Source organism: Tupaia chinensis, unplaced genomic scaffold, assembly GCF_000334495.1.
Source record: "Tupaia chinensis unplaced genomic scaffold, TupChi_1.0 Scaffold000279_1, whole genome shotgun sequence".
In the NCBI taxonomy this organism is placed as follows: domain Eukaryota; kingdom Metazoa; phylum Chordata; class Mammalia; order Scandentia; family Tupaiidae; genus Tupaia; species Tupaia belangeri.
This window is the reverse complement of record NW_006159762.1, coordinates 2,017,021-2,028,254: the sequence shown is the minus strand read 5'-3', so window position 1 is coordinate 2,028,254 and position 11,234 is coordinate 2,017,021. Positions and strand designations below refer to the sequence as shown.

The window sequence follows — 11,234 nt, the reverse complement described above, 5'->3', positions numbered from 1 at the left end:
GGGAGGTGATTTCTCGCTTTCTGTCTCTCTGTCTCTCTCTGTCTTTCTGGCAAGCGCACGTGCCCTATAGCAAAAACCTCTCAAAGGAAAAAAAAAATTGGATTATGAGCTGTGTCAGACAATTCCAATACCAGAAATCTTGCTCCTCCTAGTTCTTATTGGTGCCTTGTTTCCTTGGGTACTTTTTTTTGTGATGAGGATTCCTGGAAATTTAGAGCATTCCTCCAGAGAGATACCTTTGCTTCTGCTGGGTGCACACCCCATGGCAGAGTTGGTTTGAGTAGTCTACTTAGGTCTCAGAGTTCTAGATTTTTTTCCCCTGATTATTCCATACATTCTTGTACACTTTTAGATGCCTTTAAGATGTGTTTTGGGGCCAGCAGGTGGCGTAGTGGTTAAGATCCTGAACTCGCACATCCAGCTGTGGTTCAAGTCCTGGACCTGGTGTCTTGCTTTTTCACTTTCTCTTTCCTTTTCCCTCTCCCTCCCACCCTCTCTCTCTCTCTCTCCCTCCCTCTCTGGTGAACACATGTGCACTGTATCAAATTTTAAAATAGTAAATAAAATTAAATAATTTAAAAATAAATATATTTAAAAAGAAAAAAGATGTGTTTTATTCTTTATCCAACTTTTTTTTTTTTGCTCTTCATGATGTGGGGATAGGGAGGTGGATAGGGTTTGACCAGAAAACAGTCTGTATTCCTAACAACAGAGCCATCTGTATTTGTGATAGTTTGATCGGTCACTGGTGGCAGTGCTGGGTCCTGCCAGAGGCAGACTTGATTCAGAGAGTTTGGGGTGAAGATGGGATAATAACTATGAGACATTTATTTTTTTCTCCCAGAAGAAATAAGCTGAGAAAGCATGGGCGTGGTAGAGGAGGAGTTGCATATACTTGGAGAGTAGCAGTAGACTCTCCTTCAACAGGTGACATGAGTGGAAAACAGAAATCTAGGAACAAGATACTCAAGGATGCCGAAAGGCACCTGCTTCCGGTCAGTTCTCTGAAGAGTTAACAGGATGCGGGACCAGCAGTTAGCGTAATGGCTATGTTGCTGGACTCCCATGTAGTCGACCACGGTTCAAGTCCCGGACCCAGTGGCTTAAACTCACGCCAGGCGCGTGTGCGTGCATACCCGCCCAAGATCCGGAGAGGACAATGGAAGAGAAGGGATTGCGGCATGGCCATCCCCCCTGGGGGGTCATTTCTTGCTTTCTGTCTCTCTGTCTCTCTCTGTCCTTCTGGCGAGCGCATGTGCCCTATAACAAAAAAAAAAACAAAAACAAAAACAAAAAAAAACCTCTCCCAAAAAAAGGGGGAAAAAAGAGTTAACAGGATGCAGCAGATGAGGAGGGGTTCAGTTTGGACATGGACCTTACCAGGAGAGGAAAAGAGAGTTAAGTTAGGGATTTGGCAAAATCGAGACGGGTAGAATTACTTGCCCAACGTCAAATCATCCTTGGTGGTGGTGATAATCCATTTTGCTATAAAGCATAGACCACCTTTGTGGTCTTTAGTATTTCATCTAAATTTCTTATTTTCCTCAGTTAAATTGTAAATTCCCTCAGATTATCGACAGTGCCTTAAAGTCTTTTTGTACCCCAAAGTGCTTTCTACCCCTGACAGTTTTGGCCAGAAAAGAGAAAGCCCTTCATATCTTCTGAATTGGATTGGGCAATTTGGATCCTTTTATTTTTTTGATAGAGATAATCTCAAGTTAGATATTGAATATGCTGATTTTTTTTTCACTAATTTGTGAAAGTAGTGTAAGAGAATTTAAAGTTACATAATGTCAAATAACCTGTTACTTTTTGATACAGTTTATGATTCAAATACATACTCTGGTGGGGTTTAAGCAAAGTCACATAAACCATCAATACCCAACCTAGGCCCGACTGGGCATCAGTATCACTAATTTGCCAGAGGGTGCACACACTTGTACAGGAGGTGGGGGAGCACTGTGGGAGATGATCACACCACAATCCCTTCTCTTTCATTTCTCCCTCCTTTCAGGACTTTGAGCATGCACATGCATGTCCTCAGTATGTTTTTCTTTTGTTTTTGGAGAGGTTTTTGCTATAGGGTACGTGCGCTCACCAGACAGAGAGAGAGAGAGAGACAGAAGCAAGAAATCACCCCCCAGGGGGGATGGCCACACCGCAATCCCTTCTCCTTCGTTCTCCTCTTGGGATCTTGGGCACGCATGCACACGCTCCCGGCGTGAGTTTTAAGCCACCGGGTCCGGGAGGCGAACCGCGGTAGACTACATGGGAGTCCAGTGACATAGCCATTACGCTAATTACTGGTCCCCCAGTATGTTTTTCAAGCAACATCCAGGACTTAAACTGTGCAGTTGGCCATATGGGAACCAGCTGCTTTAACCACTACCAGGGAAATATAACTTTCCGGGCCACCCTGGATCCACCATAAGAGTCCTTGAGATGGATCCTAAATGCCATTGTGTTTGTTTCAAGCTTCCCAGGTGACTCAGATGCCCATGAAGGTTGGGAGCATTGTAGTACAGTAGATAGGAAGAAGACCATAATGCACAAAGGCAATAGGTGGAGGGAGGGAAGTGCAGAGGCCAGAGAAGACAGAAAAACTCTGAGGCTTATTTGACCTGAGCAACAGAAGCTGTTTTCATGAGCACAAGCACTGAGGCGTAAGAGCAAGTTGGCAGGTGCCGGGAAGTGGCGTGCTCCTACCATGATGACACAAACGTGAAGGCCCGAGAGGCTCAGCCGTGGCTTCCTCTGGTCACAGAAAGTTGTCAGAGTGATGTGGAAGATTCCGTTTCCTTCATAACGGTAACTAAGCAAAAGTATTGAGGAATAACTACAGTGAAACAAGAAATATCAATACATGGGCCTAACGGGGAAGCGATATTTTGCTCGTTATGTTTGTCATCTCTGTTTAGTTTTTATTTTTGGCAAAAATAATAACACTTCGAGAGTAGTGGTCAGTAGTCAACATAGAAGGCATTCTTCTCTTCCTCATTTAAAATGGAAATATCTCTTTTGATATTTGTTGTGGTGTTGATTATTGCCTTAAGATCTCTTTTATCATGTTAAAGAACTATCTTATTAACTCTTATATTCTTTATCCTTAAAAATTACTGACTGTACAAATAAAAATGTAAGTGTTAAAATTTTGACATCGGAAACAAAGAAATAGTCATTTTCTTTTTCCACAGGTCCCTGGGTGTGACACTTTGGGAGCTTTTTGATAATGCTGCTCAGCCATATTCAAACCTTTCCAACTTAGATGTTCTCAATCAAGTCATCAGAGAGAGAGACACAAAACTCCCTAAACCCCAACTGGAGCAGCCTTATTCTGATAGATGGTTGGTAACTTCATGTTCTGTTTTGTTATCTTCAAAAAGAAAGAAATCTGAGTCAGCTGGTGTGGTGTGGCAAAATTGGCTGGTTCCCATATGACCAACCACACCGTTCAAGTCTCGGAACCAGTGACTTGAAAAACACACCAGATGCATGTTTGTGTGTGCCCAGAATCCTGAAAGGAGGGAGAAATGGAGGAGAGGGAATTGCAGCATAACAGTCCCCCAATGGGAGGTGGGGGACTGTCTCACTCTCCCTACCTACTCTGGCTAGTGCATGTGCCCTCTGGCATTATGGGGAAAAAAAGACAAGGAAATCCTATTAGCATGGGTATTATCAATAGTTTACTTGTTTTTCTTTTTAAATAATGGGTACTATGAAAAACAAAGCCATCGCTCCTGGATGCCTTCTTTGGTCTTTATTCTCTACTCCTTTCCCCTCCACCTTTAGCTCCTTTTGTGATCACAAGAAACCATGTTGCTGCAGAAGCCTAGAGTGCTACTTATTATCGGGGAATAGTTAGAGATTAGTTACAATAGCCTTTGTCTGTATGAATTCTCAGAGAATAAAGTGAGTAAATCTAAAAATGTAAGAGAATTGCATTTGGGACTAGCAATTAACTAGTGGTTAAGGCTCTGGACTCCCACATGGCCAACTGTGGAATCAAGTCCTGTGCCTGATGACTCAAAAATCATGCTAGGCATGTGTGCATGCATGCCCAGAATCCCAAGAAGAGGATGGAGGAGAAAGGATTGAGGTGTGGCCGTCTCCCTTATGGGGAGGGGGTGTGTGATTTCTCACTGCTCTTTCTCTGTCTCTGAATTTCTGGTGAGTGTACATGCTCTATAGCAAAAATCTCTCTCTTATGGGTACTATGAAAAACAAAGCCATCGCTCCTGGATGCCTTCTTTGGTCTTTATTCTCTACTCCTTTCCCCTCCACCTTTAGCTCCTTTTGTGATCACAAGAAACCATGTTGCTGCAGAAGCCTAGAGTGCTACTTATTATCGGGGAATAGTTAGAGATTAGTTACAATAGCCTTTGTCTGTATGAATTCTCAGAGAATAAAGTGAGTAAATCTAAAAATGTAAGAGAATTGCATTTGGGACTAGCAATTAACTAGTGGTTAAGGCTCTGGACTCCCACATGGCCAACTGTGGAATCAAGTCCTGTGCCTGATGACTCAAAAATCATGCTAGGCATGTGTGCATGCATGCCCAGAATCCCAAGAAGAGGATGGAGGAGAAAGGATTGAGGTGTGGCCGTCTCCCTTATGGGGAGGGGGGTTTGTGATTTCTCACTGCTCTTTCTCTGTCTCTGAATTTCTGGTGAGTGTACATGCTCTATAGCAAAAATCTCTCTCTTAAAAAAAAAAGGTATAGAAACTCCTGGGCTGTTGAGTTGGCTTCAGGCCTTACTGAAGTTTTTTCTCATTTTAATACCCTCTATTATTATTTCATTAATTACCTTTTCTGTGCTGCTCAGGTATGAAGTCTTACAGTTCTGCTGGTTGCCACCAGACCAGAGGCCAGCAGCTGAGGATGTCCATAGACTGCTGACTTACCTACGGATGCAAAGCCAGCGGGACTCGGAAGTTGACTTTGAACAACAGTGGAATGCCCTGAAACCAAATACGAACAGCAGAGACACTTCAAATAATGCTGCATTCCCAATTCTTGACCATTTTACCCGAGATCGGCTTGGTCGTGAAATGGAGGAGGTCCTCACTGTAACAGAAACCAGCCAGGGGCTGAGCTTTGAGTATGTCTGGGAGGCTGCGAAGCATGATCATTTTGATGAGCGCAGTCGGGGCCACCCAGATGAAGCCTTGTCCTACACGAGCATCTTCTTTCCAGTTGAAGTTTTTGAGAGTTCACTTTCAGATCCTGGTCCTGGAAAGCAAGATGACAGTGGCCAGGATGTCCCCCTCCGGGCGCCTGGAGTTGTTCCTGTTTTTGATGCCCACAACCTTTCTGTTGGAAGCGACTATTATATCCAACTAGAAGAAAAAAGTGGCAGCAACTTGGAGCTCGATTACCCGCCTGCACTGCTCACAACTGAGATGGATAATCCAGAAAAGCTAAGTGCCGAGCCGTCGCAGTTTCCAGCACTCAGGAACCTTGAATTGGAGGAATCAAGCACAGATGAGGATTTCTTCCAAACCAGTACAGACCCCAAAGAGTCTATCTTACCTGAGGACTTACACGTCACCAGTGGCCCTGAGAGCCCTTTCAACAGTATATTTAATGATCTTGACAAATCAGAGGATTTGCCCAGTCACCAAAAAATATTTGACTTAATGGAACTAAACAGAGTTCAGGCTGACTTCAAGCCAACCACTTCAAGTTCGGATGACCCCGAAGAGTTGGGAATAACTTGCCACTTTGAGAAGGAAAAACCCCATAAGCTTTTTGACTGTGAGCCTCTTTCCTTATCAGAAAATTTTACACATGAAGATAATTTTGATCCACTGAGTGTTCAAGAATTGTCGGAAAACTTTTTATTCCTTCAAGAAAAAAACTTACTAAAGGGCTCATTGTCCAGCAAAGAACATATAAATGATCTTCAGACAGAACTTAAGAATGCTGGTTTTACTGAAACCATGTTAGAAACTTCACGTAGAAACTCTTTAGATACTGAACTTAAGTTTGCTGAAAATAAACCAGATCTTTCTTTGTTACCAGAAAACATAAGTGCAAAAGGAAAAGATACGGACATCAAGCTCAAGGGCAATACTTTGAGCCCCTCACTGCAGTCTTCTCCAGAAGTGCAGGTAACTCCTACCTCACTCACAGCAGAAGAAATGCCTCAGAGTTTACTTCCAGATTTGCTCCCAAAGCAGGAAGAAACCAAACCCACGTGTTTAGACGTCGGTGTCTCTGAGGACCATCCTTGCCAGGACCTAACTCTGGACACCCTGGATGTCCCATCTGGAACTCTCTCAACTGATGCCAGAACAAGTGGTGTTGGTGACGGGTCCCAGGATTTGACTCACCACAGTGAGGAGACCCTGCAGCTAACCAAAAGTGACTCAGTTCTTGATGATGTTCTTTCTGGTAGGGTCAATGTTGAGAGCAGTCTTCCAGAATTGAGGCAGAATGTACAAAATAAACAGTTTTCAGATAACCGTCACAGTAATAGTTTGCTAGAGAAGAGCTCAGCAGCTTCTGTGGAGACTTTAAATCAGCTCAATTATAAAGATTCCACAAAAGAAGCAGCCTTGGTGTCTGCCCTGTCATCAGACTCAACCAGTCAAGACAGCCTCTTGGAAGACAGCTTGTCAACACCCATTCCAATCTCAGAACAATCCGTGGAAACCCCAGACTCTCTGGATTCAGTGGATGTCCATGAAGCCTTACTGGATTCTTTAGGCTCTCACACGCCTCAGAAACTCTTGCCCCCTGATAAGCCAGCAGACAGTGGTTATGAAACGGAGAACCTGGAGTCGCCTGAGTGGACTTTGCATCCTGCCCCAGAGGGTGTGCCAGACTCCGACCCAGCTGCAGCTGGCGATAGCAGTCACAGCAGTCTGCCTCCCAACCCGGTCATCGTCATCTCAGATGCAGGCGATGGTCAGAGAGGTGCAGAAGCGCCCTCACAGACGTTTGCACCTGGCCCCCAGAGTTCCTATCGAGACTCTGCATACTTCTCAGATAATGACTCTGAGCCTGATAAAAAGTCTGAGGAGGTCCCAGGACCCTCTTCCTCGGCCTTAGTATCAGTTCAGGGTGAGTCCCTGCCTGAGCCAGTCATCCCAGAGCAAAGCTCTGATACCAAGGATAGTTGTCTAGAAACCAAAAAGAGCCAGCCAGATCAAAGTTGTCTATCTGCTTTGCACAATTCCAGTAACCAGGAATTAAGAGAAACATTGGAGCCAACACCAGCTGATATTCCCAAACACTTGCATCCTTTGGAAGATGAGGCTGGCAGTCCTTTGAGTTTGTTGAACTCGGAACTTAGCAGTGGTGATGATTTTGAGACACAGGAAGAACACTCCTGCACCCTCGCTTCCACTGGAACCAACACTAATGAACTCCTTGCATATGCAAATTCTACAGTGGGTCAGTCCTTATCCAGCCATTCTGAGGGCCCAAAGTTGAAGGAGCCAGATATCGAAGGGAAATACCTGGGGAAACTTGGTGTTTCAGGGATGCTTGACCTCTCCGAGGATGGGATCGATGCAGACGAGGAAGACGAAAACAGTGATGACTCTGATGAGGATCTGAGGGCCTTCAACCTGCACAGTCTCAGCTCTGAATCGGAAGATGAGACTGAGCACCCTGTGCCCGTGATTCTCAGCAACGAGGATGGGAGACACTTGCGGAGTTTATTAAAACCATCAGCCTCTGTGGCCATTGACCAGCTACCTGATGACTGGAAGAAAGAAAAGAAGGCAGTCACGTTTTTTGATGATGTCACAGTCTACTTGTTTGACCAGGTATCTGTTGCCTACAAATTATTTTATATAGAGACATATGTATATCCCATTGGAGAGAATTCCAGAATGTGTTGGGAAATCAAGTGTGGTCTGTTTTTTTATTGCCATTTTGAGGCAACAGGCTGGGATTACTCAAAGTGATTTGAGCTGGTTCCAGTTCCAAGAATATGCAGACATGTAGCTTGGCAAGGAATTTATATTAAATGAAGGGAAGGAAACCTGATGCTCTTCCTGGATCTCCTAAGAGAGTCCCACTGAAGTTAGTTACCCTGTACAGACCGAATTTTTAGAATAAAACGAGGAGGCAACAGTACCCACCTCTTGAGTACAAGCCTTAAACTGGGGTGTGGTTCTGGGACAAGCTAATAGCCAGAACCCCTTAGAAACTTCTGTCTGGAGGGTTTGATGCACAGACACAGGGGGGTCTGTATTCCTGACCCTATCTACTTTCCCTGCTTGGGAGCAGACAGCTTAGTGGGGACTGCTAATCGGGCACTGACTTAGGCTCCTTTAAAAATGAAACAGTTTGGGGCCGGCAGGTGGCATGGTGGTTTAAGCGCTGGACTCCCACATGGCCAACTGTGGTTCGAGTGCTGGACCTGGTGGCTTGCTTTCCCTTTTCCTCTCTCTCTTGCTCTTTGTGTCTCTCTGATGAGCACGCATGCCCTTTAGAAATTTTAAAATAATAATAATAATAATTAATAAAGTTAAATAAGTCTTGGGGGAAAAAAAGGAACAGTTTATGGACTGACCCCATAGTGAGCAGTTAAGCACTGTGCACAGGAGCACATCTAACATGGCCAACAAGGGTTTGAATCCATACTTTGATGGTTTAAAAAACGCTGAGCACGTTTATGTGCATGCTCAAAATCCTGATGGATGGAAATATGGGAGAAAAAAAAAAAGAATTGCAACAAGACCACACCCATTGTGGGTCTTCTCGCTTTCTCTGGCAAGTATACATGCCCTCTTGCAATTAAAGGAAAAAGTAGAGCAGTTTATAGTTAGAACATTTAATATTTTTGACTAAAATAAAATTAAAGTTTTTATTTAAAAAGAAAAGAAGAAGATGCCTCCATTGCTGCTGAGAACTAGTGATTTCAGGGAAAAAGAAAAATGAAGAATTTTCTAATGATTATTCAGCCTCCAGCCCCCAAACTTGAGTGGAGAAGCAAGAGGCAGGAGCAGGCCTTCAGAAGAAGACTGCTCCATTGCTGCTGAGAACTAGTGGTATCAGTGGAAAAGAGAAATGAATATTTTCTTCTGATAATTAACCTTCCAACCCCCAAACTCGAGTTGTAGGGAACTCCTCTATCCTTCTCAATAGCTCTGTCTTCTCGTTTTTTTGTAATTTTTCCTTTTTAAATGTTTTTAAGGTATTTTCTTGGCTTTCAGAACCTCCTTTATCTTGCTAATAATCCCCTTTCCAACTCCTCTCTAGGAGAGACAAGGGCAGGGGCAGGGCCATTGCTGCAAAAAACTAGTGATTTTATTTTTTGCTTTTTTAAAAAACATAAATTTTTTGGTTTTTTGTTTATATTTTTATTCTTTTTCTCTCTTTCTTCTTTTCTCTCTCTCTCCTCTCTCTCTCTCTCTCTCTCTGTCTCTAACATTCTCTCTCTCTTTTTTTTTTTTTTTTCTCTTAATGGCCTTTGTTTACTAGTCTTTTACTAGTCCTGAAACTTGTTTCTCAGATCAGCTGGATTGTAAGTAAAGATCATTATGGGATGTGGGAATGGGGTTTCATCCTATTCCAGAAAGTGTGGGAATTCCTGGTGTCTTCATGTTGCTTGCCCTCTTTTATTCATTTGCGTCTTAGAATCAAAACTCGGTTTATCAGCCTTTGTCCAGCACATCCCTCTTGAACCCCCAACTGTGATGGGTCCCCTGGGCTGTTCCACCTCCTCCCCTTGGGAGCTGCTGCTTCCTTTCTGTTACATGTCACTTTATGCTTTGTGGTTCCTCTATGTTCTGTTCATTTTTGTTTCTATCATGTTTCTTAAAAACTCATTAAAACACTCACATTTGAACAACAGTATTTACTGGAGGAGGTGAATATTTTAAAAAGAGAAAAAGAGCCTGTTGGGCTCAGCTGGCCTCTTGAATCTGAATCTGTGCGAGGCCAACCTTTCTGATTCCATTCCCCCATGGGTTTCACCCACACCTGAACTCAAGAGCCTGTGAACAAAGGGAACCTTAGAGAAGGTGTTGTTTTCAACTTAGAAGGAAAAGTGACCATCTGACCCCTAGGTAGTGTGTTTTATTACAAAGGCATTCAAATAATCTCTTTCTTCACCATCCCTGGAAACTTGAATTGTAGTCACATGTGACCATTGATGGGGGCCGTCAACAAGTGGGATGGAACAGTGTTCAGTGAGCAGTGTGGGCCAGGGCCTAGGGAAGACAACCTCTGTGTCTCAGTCTGGGAATCTGCTTTGGGGAGTGGCATGGACACAACCCTCTGACGCGAAGAGCTGGGCTCGGGCTGGGCTCAGGCTGGGCTCCTGTGCACTTCTTTATGGAGAATGTTTTGTTTTGCCAGCTTTAGAAGACAGGACAGAACTGCAGAAGATTAAGACTCATGATAGGGCATTCTAGTTACAGGATCAGTGATAAGACACTTGATGGGAGACTTTGACCAAAAGGTTAATGTCAGAGAGAAAGTCAGAAAGTGGGTTAAGGTCAGTGATCTGGCCCATTCTGTTAATAACAGAAATGCCTAAGTTGGGGTAATTTAAAAGACTAAAAATTTATTCAGTTTATGGTTTGGAGGTCCAGGGACCGCATCTGATGAGGGCCTTCCTGGTGGTAGAAAACATAATGGAGGGCAGAGCACATACGAAGTGAGCGTATCTGTGTCCACGTGTCTCTACCACAGTCTCATTCCCTCTCCCTATAAACCTGACAGATCTCACCCTGATAACCTTCTCCAATCCTGTTCATCACTCAGAGTTCTTGCCCTCTTCATACTTTCACCGTGGTTCAAGAAACTTAACACATGAATTTTGGGAAATCATATTCAAACCATAGCAACCTGAATAAAACCCTGAAAAATCTTTCTGATGATCTAAAATTAGTTTTTTGGGCCATCTCAGGGGTGGCTGTCACCTGTCTTCCCAGAGAGGACCCTGAAGTTCAGAGAAGTTAGCACCTGGCACAGGGTACAACCCCAGTGAGTAGCGGCTCCAGGACTGACCCAGGTCTGCTGGCAATAGTGCCGAACTTTTCACCACTCAGCCTTGCAGCCTCTCACATGGGCCTTTAAAACCTGCAGCCTGGAATCAGGTTTGACTTTCAGTTCTCACACTGTCTTTCCTGGATACAGTGTTCTCAAGGCAAAAATAGTTGGTAATGACCTACAGTTCACATGGCACTTGCTTGCCCTTCGGTCCCTTCAGTTACTGTGTACACAAGCGTGGTGCCCAATTGTGTTCCTCACAGGTCTGGTCAGTATCTGT

General features: G+C 44.0%; 1 protein-coding gene across 1 annotated transcript in view; it reads left to right on the top strand.

The window, feature by feature from the left end:
• The window catches only part of LMTK2 (lemur tyrosine kinase 2), an 85,659-nt gene that overhangs the window by 68,604 nt on the left and 5,821 nt on the right, over nucleotides 1-11,234 (top strand). The window contains exons 10-11 of the mRNA XM_006150178.3: nucleotides 3,195-3,344; nucleotides 4,824-7,776. Coding sequence (XP_006150240.1) covers nucleotides 3,195-3,344; nucleotides 4,824-7,776 — 3,103 coding nt within the window. The remainder of the gene's footprint in view (nucleotides 1-3,194; nucleotides 3,345-4,823; nucleotides 7,777-11,234) is intronic.